The sequence below is a fragment of the Propithecus coquereli genome, unplaced genomic scaffold, assembly GCF_000956105.1.
Source record: "Propithecus coquereli isolate 6110/MARCELLA unplaced genomic scaffold, Pcoq_1.0 Scaffold578, whole genome shotgun sequence".
In the NCBI taxonomy this organism is placed as follows: Eukaryota; Metazoa; Chordata; class Mammalia; order Primates; family Indriidae; genus Propithecus; species Propithecus coquereli.
The window spans coordinates 193751-211021 of record NW_012151707.1 but is presented as its reverse complement, the minus strand read 5'-3'; the positions used below and the strand labels follow the sequence as shown (position 1 = coordinate 211021).

The 17271-nt window shown below is 36.8% G+C and overlaps 1 protein-coding gene across 1 annotated transcript in view; it reads right to left on the bottom strand.

The window, feature by feature from the left end:
* The window catches only part of M1AP (meiosis 1 associated protein), a 54631-nt gene extending 41231 nt beyond the window's left edge, over positions 1-13400 (bottom strand). The window contains exon 1 of the mRNA XM_012658175.1: positions 13111-13400. Coding sequence (XP_012513629.1) covers positions 13111-13350 — 240 coding nt within the window. The 5' untranslated portion in view covers positions 13351-13400. The remainder of the gene's footprint in view (positions 1-13110) is intronic.
* Between the last annotated feature and the right edge of the window lie 3871 nt (positions 13401-17271).

Sequence of the window (17271 nt, the reverse complement as noted above, 5' to 3'; positions counted from 1 at the left end):
TATATATTACCAATTTTGAAAAATAAGTGTTGGCATTAAGCATAAACTTTAACTGGAAATGCACCTCTTAAGGGCATGGACAGACTGGGTTCTTCCAATTAGCTCAGGTTTATGTATATAAATTAATTACTGCACAAATGACACAACACTCAGTATCAATTCTATTCTTTTTTTTTTTTTTGGTGGTCAGCGCCTGTTGAATTTATTGCATCATTATGAACAGCAAAATCTTGTCTCCTTTTGATCACATATCCTAAAGGTTGTAAAGAAATATAATTTAAATAGTTCCAATTTGAGAATATGTATTAAAAAATTTTAAGGGTCACCTTGGTATTTTTTAAAGATTAAATGTGATACCCTAGAAGGCATTTCCATGTCATAAATTCATTCTACCACAGTTTATATGTAAAAATGCTGCACAATGTTCTAATTTTGTGTCTGCAGTTGTGTTGCAACTATAGGACAGACACAGAATGATCTACACTGGCTGGAATCTAAGTATTAATTCCCAGTGATCAGAGCAGTCCAGCCTGGTGCTGCCACATAAGGTATCATTATCAGATGACACCAAGGACCAGCTACAACTTATGACTGACCTTCTTGTTCAGTCCACAATTGTGACCATATATTACCACACATTTAACAATACAAATTCATACCATTTGTTTCAGGAATATTTGAGAAAGGAATAAGCAATTATTCTATTTTGTGTCCTTTCCATGTTTTAAAATGAGCAATGTTCTATACTTCTATTATCTAAGATTTAGAAGCAAAAATATTATAAAAAATATATATCCTTGTAAAATCTAGTATTTCTTTTTTTTTTTCTTTTTTTGAAACAAAGTCTTGCTTTGTTGCCTGGGCTAGAGTGATGTGACAAATTCCCAGACTCACGCAATCCTCCTGCTTCAGCCTCCCGAGTAGCTGGGACTATAGGCACCCACAACCATGACTGGCTAATTTTTCTATTTTTAGTAGAGATGGGGTCTTGTTCTTGCTCAGGCTGATCTCAAACTCCTGAGTTAAACCAATCCTCCTGCCTCGGCCTCCCAGAGTGCCAGGATTACAGGTGTGAGCCACCACACCTGGCCTATTGTCAACCTTTCTGAATCACATTGTTGTAGCTATGTCTCTTTAAAACAACAGAGTTTTTTGCTTTGTAATCAAATCTGTAAGTTTTAAAAAACATTTTAATAGGCGAGTTTAGCACATCTGTAGTTATTGATATAACAGATATGTTTATTTTTAATCGTATTATTTTATGGTTTTTATAGCTTTTGGAAAATGACTATATTGTATATTTTCTTTTCCTTTTTTCTATGTTTTTCTTGTCATAATTAGGAGAGTTTATATTTCTGTTTTAGTGTTTATCTTTATCTCTATATTTATAATTCCTTTATTTCTTTAGCAGTATCTATTAATTTATCACTATGAAAATGATAAAATTAGTTTTTCCTTTTCTTACTTTTACTTTCCCTCTTCTATAGCACTCAATTTATAAATTATAGTTATTATATTATCTTTCTTGGAATTTACCTTTATTCTGTTTAATATATTATATTTCTATTATTTGTTACCTTGAAGTGATTCCATTTGAATGTCAGCTAGTAAGAATGAGGAAATAGGTGTTATAGCTAAATTAGAGAACTAGTATCTCATTGTAGATAATATATGATTTAAATAACTTCTTTATTATCATGAAAAAGTAAAATAATTGAGAAGATTTTCATAGTAAGGGCATTCTTTTGAAACCCTGTTTTGAGGGGAAATGAGTCATTTTGGTTGGAATTATTAAGGGCACAGTAGATATAAAAGGAATTCTAATATTAATTATAAATCCTCTGTCATGATTCCTTATAAAACATTTAGAATTATTTGATTGTACTCAAAAATTAAATATGAGAGGATATATTGAGGTGTTCATCCAGGGCAAGATTTCCCACATGTTTTCTTTCTGGATTTATATTTTGAGCTGCCTTAGCAGATAATGTCAGATATTTATATAGGTCAGTGACAATGGATTTAAGGTCACGTTTTTCCTTAAGCAAAGATTGGATTGTTCTATACATAAGGTAACAGCATTGTTCCAGCAATTTTCTTGAGCTTTTAACTAGGATTGTTCTGTTGGAAGGAAATTTTGGCTTGCATTTTTTCCTGAGTAACCAGTGAGGAATCTGACTCCTGGCTAAAAACCTATGTGCGATTTTTCTCAGGCCTGACATAGGCAATTACGAAGGTTCTGCTTGGCAGGGCTCATAGAGGAAAAGCTAGCCTTCCCACACCAGACTTGGTACACGGCCAATGCACTGCAGTTTCTGAAGGGAGTTGCAGTCAGGATTCAGGCCCCCTGGTCGGTCATGATCTTGGAATATTTGCATGCTTAGCCCTGGCACCTTTATTCATAGGTCTCTTTATCAGAAATCTTGGGCTAAGTCCTCTTCAGGCTCTCTGCCATGACCTTCTTATGGAGGGAGGTGGAAGGAAACTTTGAAGACACTTTTCCCTACTCTGACTCAGTATTCAGTACTTTTCCAGTCCTGGACTTCCCTCCTTGCCCTTCCCGCAACCCCAGGCTTCATAAAACTGCCAGAGGGTTTGTTCAGGTCTCCTTCAACAGTGGGAGGACCCCTATATCTGTATTGATCTCTTTGACTTTCAACCAGTATGCAGTTCCATGGGGTAAATGGAACAAGAGGAATAGGTACTTTCCTCAGTTTAGACTCTTGCTTATAATATTACAGTAAGTGATCAAAGGCTTAACCCTTTCATTCTGGGTTGTTGTTTTAATCATTTACTATGACACCTGGCAGCTCAGCTCTCTTTCCCAGCTTAGCTGAGCTCCTGACAGACAAGTCAGTGGTTTCTAGCATAAAGCCGTTTGCCTTTCCTAATGGAGTGATTAAGGGACCAAAGGATTCGGCTAGGGTCAAATGTACTGAGGGAGGAGTGCCAGAGGGATATAACATAGCCACCTGGGGAGGAAAAAAATCCTTTTACCCTTGTTTGGGACATGGGCTTGTCTCCCAAGAAACCTTCTATGCTGGATATCTTCCATTTGCCCTTTCAGTTCATTCCCTACCTTTCTGTACCCAATTTTGTGCCCTAGGTAGCTGATCCATAGGGGTGAGCTCCAGTACACTCCTGCTTCCAGCTGGGTTTGGCCAATGGGAGGCACCAGCGGATCTGGATGTGGGAGGAGAGTGAGGTCATGTTATTTATTTCCCAAGCTTCCTCCCCACCAGATTGCCATGGGATGGCTGTGTCTTTCTACTGAAGGTGACAAAGTTTTTTTGCTTGACCAAACTTTAGGCTTCTGAACCTTTTCCTAGGTCCATCTGTGCACTTCCTTGTAAAATTCAGTTTTAGCAAAGAACCTTGCTAAGTCAGTTTGGCAAGAACTCCCCGCTCTCCATGTCTGATCACTCTTCATATGTGATTGGGTTCCTCATCCTCCACCGTCCCCGAGGTGATATTTGATCACCCTGGCCCGTGTTCAGCAAGAATCCTGTTAGCCAGAATCCCCCTTACCTTATGTTTCCTCTTTGTATTATAATTTTCTATCCACTCACTCCTACCCTGCTTCTTGGCTATAAACTCCCACTTGCCCATGCCGTATTCAGAGTTAAGCCCAATTACTCTTTCCCACTGTAAAATCCCATTGCATTGGCCCTATATTATCCATGGCTATCCAAGGGACCTATACCATGGTCCCTTATTCAGGACCATCATAACATACCTATTGTGATGGTCCAGAATAAAGTCTTCCTTACCATACTTTAACAAGTGTTGCTGAATCATTTTTTCTTATCAAAGGCCACACATCTTGTTAGGCAGCCCTCTTCAGACAGTTCTCTCCTCTTCAGCTCTAGGGGTGGTATGGTTATCACACCATCTTTTGTTGACTCTTCTTAAACTCTGCCTACGCCAATGTAAATATTTCCTTTCTACATTCCTCTGAAAATTTTTCAATTTGAGTATGCCATCTGCTGTTTCTTGCTGGCAAACTGACTGACTTATACAGATTCTTATATAAGTACCCCATTAAAAAGGAAAATGAAAGCTAAAATAAAATTTGGTTTTTGTTTTTTGGTCATCTAGGCTGGAGTGCAGGGTGTTATCATAGCTCACTGTAACCTCAAACTCCTAGGCTTAAGCAATCCTCATGGTTCAGCCTCTTGAGTAACTGGACTATAGGCATGTATCACCATATCCAGCTAATTTTTCCATTTTTTTTGTAGAGATGGGGTCTTACTATATTTCTCAGGCTGGTCTTGAACTCCTGGCCTCAAGCACTCCTCCCACCTTGGCCTCCCAAGAAAGCTAAAATAATTTTTAAAGTTATAAGCTAACAGATAACATATATTTTTAAAACTACATTGAATATATATCAATAAACAAATACATCTATTAGGATAAAAGCGAAAGTCATTAAGAAAACATTTAGCATGATGCCTTGTATGCAGTAAGTACTCCATAATATCTGCTTAATGTTATTAATGTATTAGCAAACAGGGTTATTTGTCTGAATTGTGTGTCTGAAAATAACCAACAAATGTTTTGTACATTTGTTATAAGAGGGTTGGTAGTTACTGTAGATAATTTTTTAAGGGCAAAACTGCCAGTGGCAAGGACCTGAGGACTGAGTTCTTCTCTCAAAGAATCCAGGCTCTTATCATTTGACTTTTTAAGGTTTTGGCATATCTCCAAAAGTGAACTATGGTGGTTTTTAAATATGCACACAAATTCTTTGATACTCTCCTCCTCAAAAGGTAGTACAAAATCCTTGAGATTTTCTAAATAGACCATCATGTCATCTGCAAACAGGGACAGTTTTATTTCTTCCCTTCCAAACAGGGAAGAAATTATTTCCTTTTCTTACCTTACTGTACTGCCTAGGACTTCCAGTACTATGCTGAATAAGAGTGGTGAGAGCAGACATCTTTGTCTTATTTCCAGTCTTACGGGGAAAGCACTCAGTCTTTCACCATTAAAATAGGATGTTAGTTACAGGTTTTTTCACGAGTGAGTGTTGAACTTTGTCAAATGCTCATTCTGGTTCAGTTGATAAAATCATGTGATTTTCTTTTTTAGCCTTTTAATATGGTGGATTACTTTGACTGGTTTTCAACTATTGAATCAATCTTACATCCCTGAAATAAACCCTACTTGGTCATGGTTTATAATTCTTTTTATATATTGCTGAATCCTATTTGTTATTATTTTGTTAAGTTTTTTTATCATCCATATTCATGAAGGATATTGGTCTTTAGTTTTCTTTTTATGTACTGTCCAAGTCTGCTTTTGGGATCAGATAGCCTCATAAATGAATTAGGAAGTGTTCCCTTCTCTTATGTTTTCTTTTTTTTTTTTTTTTGAGACAGAGTCTCACTGTGTTGCCCAGGCTAGAGTGCTGTGGTGTCATCCTAGCTCACAGCAACCTCAAACTCTTGGGCTCAAGCGATCCTCCTGCCTCAGCCTCCCGAGTAGCTGGGACTACAGGCATATGCCACTATGCCCGGCTAATTTTTTCTATATATTTTTAGTTGTCCAATTAATTTCTTTCTATTTTTAGTAGAGACAGGGTCTCGCTCTTGCTCAGGCTTGTTTCGAACTCCTGAGCTCAAACAATCCGCGTGCCTCGGCCTCCCAGAGAGCTAGGATTACAGGCGTGAGCCACTGCGCCCGGCCTTCTCTTATGTTTTCTGGAAGAGATTACGTAGACTTGATGTTAATTTTCTTTAAATGTTTGGTAGAATTCTCCAGTAAAATCATTTCTACCTGGAGATTCTTTTCCAGGAGTTTTAAGATTATCAATTCGATTTCTTTAATAGTTATAAGGCCATTCTAATTATCTATTTTTATTTTTTTATTTAAAAATATTAAGGGGGGTACAAATGTTTTTGTTACATGGAAACCTTTTGTAATACTGAAGTCAGGGCATTTAGTGTGCCCATCACCAGAATAGTATTCATTGTATCTGATAGGTAACTGTTTACCCTTTCCCTCTTTTCTAAAATTTCAAAATATTAAGGGGCAAATTATCTATTTCTTATTGGATGACTGTGATACTGTGTGCTTTTCAAGGAATTGATCTATTTCATCTAAATTGTCAAATTCATGTATGTAAAGGTGTTTGTAGTATTCTCTTACTATCCTTTAGCTATCTACTGGGTCTATAATAATATCCCTATTTCATTTCTGATATTGGTAATTTATATTTTCTCTATTTTCCTGTCAGTCTTGCTAAACATTTGCCAATTTTATTGATCTTTTCAAAGAATCAACTTTGTTTCCCTGATATTCTGTTGTTTTTCTGTTTTCAGTTTCATTGATTTTGTTCTTTATTATTTCCTTTCTTCCCCCTTCTTTGAGTTCATTTTGCTTTTGCATTTCTAGTTTCTTGAGGTGGGAGCGTATATTACTGATTTGACTTTTCCTCTTTTCTAATGTAAGTGTTTAGTGCTATCAATTTCCCTCTCAGCACTGCTTTAGTTGCAGTCCAAAAATTTTGATATTTGTATTTTCATTTTTTTCAGTTCAGTGTTTTTTTTTTTTTTTTTTTTTAGTTTCTCATGACATTTCTTCTGACCCATGAATTATTTAGAAGTGTGTTGTTTAGTTTCCAAGTATTTGGGGGATTTTCCTGTTATGTTTCTGTTACTGATTTCTACTTTGATTTCATTGTGTCAGAGAACATACTGTGTATGATTTCAATTATTTTAAATTTGTTGAGGTTTCCTTTACGGCCCAGGATATGGTCTACTTTGGCAAAAATGTTTGAAAAGAATCTGCATTCTGTTGTTGGATGGAACATTCTATATGTGTCAATTAGATCCTATTGGCTGATGTTTTTCTATATCCTTATTGATTTCTGTCTAGTTGTTTTACACTTAGTGAGAGAGGGGCATTGAAGTTTCCAACTATAATTGTGAATTTGTCCATTTCTTCTTTTAGATCTATCAATTTTTGTTCCACATATTTTGCAGCTCTGTTGTTTGGTGGATACACATTTAGGATTGCTGTATCTTCTTGTTGGATTGACCCTTTTATCATTATATAATGTCCTCTCTGTACCTGGTATTCTTTGCTCTGAAATCTACTTTGTCTGATATATTAATATATCCTGTTTTATTTTGATTAATATTTGCATAGTATATTCTTTTAAATCTTTTTACTTTCAACCTACTTTTGTTTGTTTGTTTGTTTTTGAGACAGGGTCTTCTTGCTTTGTTGCCTGGGTTAGAGTGCAGTGGCGCTATCCTAGCTCACTGCAGCCTCCAACTCCTGGACTCATGTGATCTTCCTGCCTCAGTTTCCTGAGTAAGCTGGGACTACAGGCGCACACCACCACACCTGGCTAATTTTTTTTTAGTTTTTGTAGAGACGGGGTCTTTCTATGTAGCTCAGGCTGGTCTCGAACTCCTGGTCTCAAGTGATTCTCCTGCCTCAGCCTCCCAAAATGCTAGGATTATAGGCGTGAGCCAATGCGCCCAGCCCTCAACCTACTTTTAATATGTTGCAAGTTATTATATTCTTGTAGACAGGATATAGTTGGGTCATTTAAAAAAAATCACTCTGCCAACCTCTTTATTTTAATTGATGTATTTAGACCACTCAAATTTAATGTAACTACTGATATGTTAGCCTACCCATTTATTTGTTATTTTCTGTGTGTTCCCTGTTTTTTGTTTGTTTTCTTTTACATACCTTCCTATGGGCTATTTGAATATTTAAAAAAATTGTATTTTGATTTATCTGTAGTGTTTCTGAGTATATCTCTCTGTGTAGATTTTTTTAGTGGTTGCTCTAAATATTACATTATACATAGAAACTTATCAGAGTCAAATGGTATCAACATTTTATCAATTCAAATGAAATTTAACTCCCTTTAAATTCCTTTACCCTCCCTTGTTTATAATATAATCGTCTTAAATATTTCCTTTACATACATTAAGAACCATAAGACAATGTTATAATTTTTGCTTCAACTGTCAAATATAACTTAAAAAATTCAATTAGAGAAGGAAAGTTTATTGTATTTATTCATATTTTATTTTTTCCATTGTTCTTTATTCCTTCTGAATATTCCAAAATTCTTTCTTTTATCATTTTCTTTCTGTTTCAAGAACTTCCTTTAGCCATTCTCTTAGAGTAGCCCTGCTGATGACAAATTCTCTTACTTTTCCTTCATCTGAGAATGTCTTGATTTCCCATTCATTTCTTAAGGATATTTTCAGTGGAGATAGAGTTCCGGGTTGACAGGTTTTTTCTTTTAGTGTTTGAGAAATGTTGTGCCACTTCCTTTTAGTCTCCATGGTTTCTGATGGAAACTCTACTGCCACTTGATTATTTTTACCCTATAGGTAAGGTGTTCGTTTTCTCTCTGCTTTCAAGAGTTTTTCTTTGTTGTTAGTTTTTAGAAATTTGATTATAGTGTATCTTAGAATGAATTTCTTTGAGTTTATCTTATTCGGGGTAAGCCAATTTCTTGAATCTTTAGGCTAATATCTTTTGCCAAATTTGTGAAATTTTCAGCAATTATTTTTTGAAATATTTTTTTCAGCTCCACATTCTTTCTTTCTTGAATTTCAATGACATAAATGTTAGATGTTTTGTTATAGTCCCACAGGTCCTTGGAGCTTTGCTCATTTTTAAAAAATTCTATTTTCTATCTCTTGCTCAGATTGGATAATTTCTATTCTAACTAGAAGTTCACTGATTCTTTCTTCTATCCTCTCCATTCTGCTGCTGAGCCCATCTATTGCATTTTGTTTTGTTTTATTTTATATTTAGGTTATTGTATTTTTAAATTCTAAAATTTCTATTTGATTTATATCTTCCATTTCTTTACTGAAACTTTCTAATTTTCTATTTGTTCCAAGCATGTTCAAAATTGCTTATTGAAGCATTTTTATGGTAGATGCTTTAAAATCCTTTTCAGATAATTCCAGCATTGGTATCATCTCAGTGTTGGTGTCTGTTTATTGTCTCTTCTCATTCAAGTTCAGATTTTCCTGGTTCTGGATATGACGAGTGATTTTTTAAATTGTATTCTGAACATTTTGAGCATTATGATATAGGACTTTGGATCTTATTTAAATCTTCTGTTTTAATAGGCCTCCTCTGACACTGTACCAATGGAGAAAGGGAGATTGCCACTTTATTACTGCCAGGTGGGGGTGGCAATCCAGGTTCCCTACTTGGTCTCTTATTGTACTTCAGAAAGGAAGAGTTTCTCATTACTTCTGGGTGGAGGTGGAAGTTCAGGCTTCCTACATGGCTTCTACTGACATTATGAGGGAGGGAGAGGTCTCATTACCACCAGTCAGAAATGAAAGCCTTGGCTCTCCACTAGGCCTTCACTGACACCACCCTGCCTTAGAGGAGGGAAGATAGTTTATCGTTCCTTTCCACATAGCCTCCACTCTGCCTCCACTACCTCACTGGAAAGAAAGGAGGAGGGATACTTTGTTAACACTGAGTGGGGATATAGGAGTCCATGCTACCCATGAACACTTTGGGGCATGCCTTATTTCTGCCAGGTGGAGATGAAAGTCCTGTCTCTCTATTCTACCTTCTCTGACTACTCTCGGGGCCAGGAGGCATGGAGGTGTGGAGGGAGAGGTACCTTATGCACAAGGGTGGAAATTTAACTCCCTACTTGGCCTTTGTTGATGGGGATGGAGTTGTTGTTGTTGTTTTTTTTAAAGCTGTTAAATTTTTTTTTTTTTTATTTTGAGTTGTTTTTTTCATGATGATTGGCTGGAGTAGGGTGGCCTTGGGGTGGGGGTGGGGATTGTTGTTTTGGTCTGCTTTGGAGTTTCCAGGTCAGAGGCTTTCCAGCACCCATTCCAGGCTACATGAGGCAAGAGAAACCCAGGGAACTCGCTGCTATGTCATTTCTCAGGTCCTTTAGTCCCTAGTTTGTCTTTTCTTTCAACCTTTTCAGAGTCTTATGTTTATATTGTATATAATATCCAGGGATCTTAGGTGTACTTAGTAAGATAAATAAGGTGTGATCTATTCAGTCTTATCTGGAACTGGAAGTCCCACTTGGATTTTGAAAGATATTTTGTTGGGTGTAGAATTCTAGGTTAACAGTATTTTATTTCACTACTTTAAAAATGTTATTCCATTATCTTCTCACTTGAATTGTTTCCAACAAGAAATCTTTTCTCATTCTTATCTTTGTTTTTCTGTATGTATTATGTATTTTCTCTGGTTGCTTTTCTCTTTAACAATAGTTTTGAAATGATGTGCCTTGATGTAGTTTTCTTCATGTTTTTTTGTGCTTAGCATTCATTGAGTTTCTTGGATCTGTGGGTTTAGAGTTTTTATCAAAATTGGACAAATTTTGGCCATTATTTCCTCAAATAGTTTTTCTGTCCCTTGCTCTTCTTTGGCAATTCCAATTACGTACATATCAGATGGCTTGATGTTGTCCCAGAGCTCAGTGATAAGCTCTATTCATTTTTAAAAATAATTATTTTCTTTCTGTGTTTCATGTTAGTTTCTATTCCTATGTCTTCAAGTTCACTAATATTTTCTTCTGCAATGTCTAATCTGCCATTAAATCCATCTGGTGTATTTTCCATGCCAGAAATTGTAGTTTTCATCTCTAGAAGTTTCATTTTGATCTTTTTAGCTTTTTGAACACATGGAATACAGTTAAAACAATTATCTTAATGTCACTGCTGATTCTAACATTTATGTCACTTCTAGATCAGTTTTGATTAATTATTTATTCATAATGGGTTATCATTCCTGCTTCTTTGCTAAGTTTTGATTGAATGCCAGACAGTGTGAATTTTACCTAGTTGGGTGCTGGGTATTTTTCTATTTCTATAAATATTCTTGAGCTCTGTTCAGGATACTTAAGTTGCCTGGAAAAAGTTTGATTCTTTAGATCTTTTGTTTATATTAGGTAGTTCTGAGCAGCACTAAGTCTTGAGCTATTTATAGCCTTTATAGAAAGGCAAGACCTTTCTGGGTATTCTACCCAACGTATAATAAATTACAAGGATTTCTAATATGGCTGATATGAACAGGTACTATTGCTGTTTTGAGTGCCAGGTACTTTTGCCTCTAGTCCTTCCAGGTGGTTCATTCTTTTGCCTTGGGTAGTTTCCTTACATGCATGTCATGATCAGTACTCAGCTGAACACTCAAGCGACCTTCTTCAGGTCTTTAGAGTTCTGTATATAGCTCTCTCCTTTCCTTTATGTACCTCTTTATCCTCTAGGTGGCCTGGTCTTCCTGAAGTCCCACATCTATCTTCTCAACTCAGGGAGACCACTGGCACCACCCTAGGTTCCCTCTCTCTGCATTGTGGCCTGGAAACTTTCTCAAGGCACTAGACTAGAACAATCCTAGGTCTTACCTCATTTGCTTCCTGTCTCTCAGGGAGCTTTGTCCTTTGCTGCCTGATACCCAGAATCTTAAAAACTGTTTTTCCTATGTTTTGTCTAGTTTTTTTGTTATTTCAGGCACAAGGGTAAATCTGCTCCCTGTTACCTTATCTTAGGTAGAACAGTGACTTGCTTCCAATGTATAGAATGTAGAGAAAGTGACAGTCTTACTTTTGAGACTAAGACTTAAGAGGTATTTTGGTTTCCTCTTTGCTCTCCCTCTCTTTTGGACCAGTTGCTCTGGAAGAAGTCACTGCCATAGAATGAGGACATTTAAGCAGCCTTATGGAGAGATCCAAGTGGTAAGGAAATAGAACTCCTGCCAATAGCTATGCAAATATGCCATCTTGAAACTGGATCCTCCAGCCTCAATTGAGCCTTCTGATGACTACAACCCTAGCTGATATCTTCACCACAACTTCATGAGGGATCCTAAGCCTGAACTACCTGCCTAAGCTGCTTATGAATTCCTAATTTACAGTAACTATGAGATAATAAATGTTTATTAATTTAAGCCACTACATTTTGGAATAATTTGTTACACAGCAATAAACAAAGAATAGAGGAACCAAATTCTATGCAAGCTATAGAAAGGATCAGTTGAATTTCTTAAGTAACTTTACTCATTCCCCATCCTCAATCCAGCCTAAGTAAAAATGCACAGACAAAATCACCGGGCTTAGCACTTAGAGCCTTTACACTCAAAACTTCCCCTATATGACTCCTTTTGAGAAATAAACCCCTAGTTTCTGTGAATCTAAGATTCTATAAAAAAAAAAACAGGGTATGTTATATTTTTGTAATATTCTAACCCAAGAAGCATAATGCGATGTATATTATTTTCATTCTTTGTAGTATCAACAGAGATGTTATCTTTCCACTTTCAATGAGGGAAACTGAGGCATTAATTAAAAATGAGTAGATTCTAGTCAGATATTACATTAATAACTTCGTAATAGATTTATAAAATTTCCTCTTTCAGAAATCTTAAATAACAAGATTCATATCCAGTTAATAAGATATACTAGTAGCAAGGCTGCCTCAGTGTAAGAGATGCATAGAACCTCTGGAAGCCTTTCTCATCCCTATGATTCTGAATTTTACATAAGGGAGAAAAAGGGGGAGCTTTGTAAAAACATTGCCCTCAGCCTAGCTATTGACTTCTAAAACCTTAGCAGGGGTCTCACCTGAGTCCCATGTGGGATGTAGAGAAAATATTTTCATGTTTTTACACAATTAGGGCTTTCTGAGCAAAGAAAACTGGTACTTGGGGTGAAGAACAAGTCGTGGAAGTTTAAGGATGGAAGTTTAAGGATGATGGAATAGCCAGAGACCTCTGAAGAGATTTAGGACTTACTTTCTTATGTGTTTACATTTCAAAAGGGGTGAAAAGAGTCAGTTGTTTACATTTCGAAGAATTGTTAACGCCAAAGTTTCTCTCCCTTTCTCAGGAGCATAGCGGGGGTAGTGTGTAACCTATTTAAACTCCTAGATTAATAATTTTGGGGTTTCTCTTCTACAGTACAAGCCCCCATATATGCAGGGTGTCATCTGGCTCTTATGGTGTCACCTGTGGGATATTGGCTGAGGGGAACTAGTGTAGTTATTGCTATAAGTAATAATTACTGTGATCTCTGTTTTAGAAGAAATCTTATACTATATTTGCTTTCAGAATAAAATGAATAGATATAGATATACTCACCACAAAAGGGACGATGCACTCGTGCCGATTTTGTACCATGTATAAGCTGAACACGGACATACGGCTGGGGCCCATCAAGCTGCAGGCTAGAGAGAAAAAGTTCTGCAGGGCCTCACAGAGGTTGGAGCAGATGTCAGCCCAGGATGGCAGAGCAATGTGCACAATGAGAAGCCGTGGAGGTTGCTGGTCGATCTGCGTGGGAGTGGAGGGCCCTTTACCAGTAGTTCGCCCAGGATGCATGGCAACCAAACCAGAGGTGGAACTGCAGCCACTACCTGGATATTTTCTACACCTATAGGAAATGAGAGAGAAACAGCTGGCTTTCAAACTGAATGATGTGCTCTGTTGAAACAAAGAACACAGGTGGAGGGGACTCAGGCCAGAAAAGAGTCAGATTGGGTACTAAATCAAGCTTGTACAGGCTATCCCATGTTAACAAAGCTCCCAAGGGATCTAGATGTTTGCTTATAATGTAAGCCGGAGAATGCTTAGAGATGCTGAGTGGAACTCATCAAAAAGTTACACAAAAGTCAAACTTCACTCTTAGAGTAAGCTATCTGCCCTCATAAACTTTGTTTCTTTATTAGCATTTATTGTACTATATTGCAATTTGTTTCGATGACTGCCTCTCCCCCTATACGGTGAGCTTCCCAAAGGTGCGGAACCTGTCTGGTTGATTTTATTCATCAGAGCCTAGCACAATGTGTGTTTGGTACATAGTAATTCCTATAAATGAAAATGTGACTACATTTCTTCCTTGGTTAAAATTCTTGCGTTGTCCACATCTCTTAGAAGGTAAAATTTAAACTCTCTTCAAGGCCCTTTATGATTTGACTGTCAGCCTCATTGGAAGCTGTTCTTTATCTCAAGGTTTTCATGGAAATAATACCAAATATACTATGCCCTTCAGTGCATTTGCTGTGCTGTTTTCTCTGCTTCCAACACCCTTGACTTCTTTCTTTACTGGTTACTTACACTTATCCCCAGATCTCAGATTAGGAAATGAGAACAAAGAACCAATATCAGGAATGAGAAGGGGGCATCATTACAAATGACGAAACCTGAAAAGGGTTAAAGAGGATATAATGAACAACTTTATGCCAATAAGTTTGATAAAATGGACAAATTCCTAGAAAAATACATCTAACCAATACTAAATAAAAAGATTTTAGAAACCGGCCAGGCACGATGGCTCATGCTTGTAATCTCAGCACTTTGGGAGGCTGAGGCAGGAGTTTGAGATCAGCCTTGGCAACATAGTGAGACTGCGAGACTGCGAGGAGTTAGCTATGCTCCCAGCAAAAAATCGGGTCCCTTAGGCAGGGGTCGTTGCAAAGGATAAGGAAATAATAGAGAATAGAAATAAAAGAATACAGAAATAAAAGAATACACAGAGATGAAGATACAATTTTATAGATTTATGAAGCAAGGCTCGAGAGTCCCCACAGTATTTCCGTAAACTGTGAGGCCCAGAATAAAGTTTCACATGGGTATTTATAGGTACAGAGGCTGCCAGGGGTAACAGGTTTACATAATAACAGGTAGTTCATTTTAAGTTAAAAGTCTTCCAAAAGGCTTCTATAGATCCCTTAATTAACTCTATTTATGTGAACAAACGGTTACGAAATCTTTCAAAGACAAACTTCTAAGTTCTAAGATAAAGCTATCACTTAACAGAAGGGTTAAGCAGAGATATTGTGGCTCCATATTTCTTTATCTAGTTATTGTGGATGGAGACCCGTAGTCAGGAGTCAAGCAGGAACTGTCCCTTGGGCTAATTGCTTTTAGCTACAGGTGTCTGTCTCAGTTGGGCATCCTTTGATCAGCTCTCACCCTGTGGCTCCATGCAAACCTGCTTTGTCATTTAAAGCAGGCAAAAACCACAGGTTTGAGACTGCAGCATCACCTTGGAAAGCAGCTGCTACTGACCTTTGAGATGCCCTCCTGAGGCCAGGCAGCTTTTGATATGCAAACTAACACCTTCACGTATTCCTTCAGGGCAAAGCCCTGCAAAATTCCTGAGATCATTTCTGTCTCTAATATTATAGGGGGCATCTCAATAAAGCAATATTCCTATGGAGCTACACGAGACATCGTTTCTTCAGGCAATTTTTTAAAAAATTAGCTGGGCATGGTGGCTCATGCCTATAGTCCCGGCTACTCGGGATGCTGAGGTGGGAGGATTGCTTGAGCCCAGGAGTTCAAGGTTGCAGCGAACAGTACGATCATCCTACTGTACTTCAGCCTGGGCAACACAATGGGACCCTGTCTTTAAAAAACAATTTTAGAAGCCTAAATAGTCTATAATCATTAAAGAAATTTAATTGGTAATCAAATACCTTCCCACAAAGTAAACTAGGAGGCCAGATGATTCTACTGATGAGCTCCATCAAACTCGTAAAGACCAAGAATTTCAATCTTAGATTACTTTAAACAACAGAAGAGGGAATACCCCTCAATTAATTTTATGAGTTTAGCATAACCTTTGAAACTGAATCAGATAAGAGTACAACAAGAAAAAACTATAGGATAATCTCACCTATAAACTTAGATGTATAAAAGTCCTAACAAAACATAAGAAAATTGAAACTAGTAATATCTAAAAAGAATAACACATCATGACCAACTTGGGTTTATCTCAAGAATATAAGGTTGATATAACATTAGAATATCAATCACTGTAATTCATCACATTAAAAGTAAATGAGAAAGATGATATCATCTCAATAGGGCCTTATTAAAACCCAACATCATGCATAATGAAGATATATATATATATATATACACTAAGGTATCTAGGAATAGATGATAGGAATAATCTGATAAAAGATGTTTACAAAAACCTAGAGCAAACATTATTCTTTTTTTTTTTAATGCTGGCTGGTGCGGTGGGCCCATAGTGCACCAGGACCCACATCTGGGCAGCCAAACATCATTCTTAATGGTGATACGTTGAAAGCTTTTCACATAAGACAAGGAGTTCTGCTGAACACTGTAGTGAAGGTAGCAATAAGGCAAGACAAATAAACAAAAGGGATTGCAGTGGAAGAAAAAAAACTTATTGTTTGTAGATGATATGATTGCATATACAGAAAATGTAAAAGAATCTACAATTCTATAATTTTCCCCAAAAGATCTCCTCGCCTTTTGTTAAATCTTAGTCTTAGGGATCTATTATTTTTTAAATAGTAATTTACATGACATCTTTTCAGATTTCATTTTTAGTTTGTTGCTTATGTATAGAAATATAACCAATTTTTGTATATTGATTTTATATTTAATAACCTTGCTGTACTCTTAGTAATTATAATAATTTATCTGTAGATCTTTTTGTTCACAATCATATAATCTTCATTAAAGTTAGATCATAGCAGCAAAAAAACTATTAATAACAATCTTGTTCACAATTAGCCCAAACTGCAAACAACATAAATATCAATTTACATTAGAATGGATAAATCATGATATATTCACACATACAGCAATGAAAATGAATGAACTACAGTTCATGCAACATGGATGAGTCTAAGAAACACAATATTGAATAAAAGAAGCAAGACACAAAGAATACATATACATGTAGTATGATTCCATCTATATATTTTAAAAATAAGCAAAAATAACTATATTGTTTCAGTATGCATGCATAGTGGTAAAACTATAAAGAAAATCAAGGAAATTACCACAAAAATTAGGGTAGTGATTTTCTCTAAGGAGGAAGGAGGGCATTATGATTAGAAGGGACAAAAGAAAGGGGTTCTGGTGTTGGTAATGTTGTATGTCTTGATTTTTTTTTTTTTTTTTTGAGACAGAGTGTTGCTTAGTCACCCAGGATAGAGGGCAGTGGCATTATCATAGCTCACTGCAACCTCAAACTCCTGGGCTCAAGTGATCCTCCTGCCTCAGCCTCCCAAGTAGCTGGGACTATAGGCGCATGCCACCATGCCTGGCTAATTTTTTCTATTTTTAGTAGAGATGGGGTCTCGCTCTTTTTTTTTTTTTTGAGACAGAGTCTCACTGTGTTGCCCGGGCTAGAGTGAGTGCCGTGGCCTCATCCTAGCTCACAGCAACCTAGAACTCCTGGGCTCAAGCAATCCTTCTGCCTCAGCCTTCCGAGTAGCTGGGACTACAGGCATGCACCACCATGCCCGGCTGGGGTCT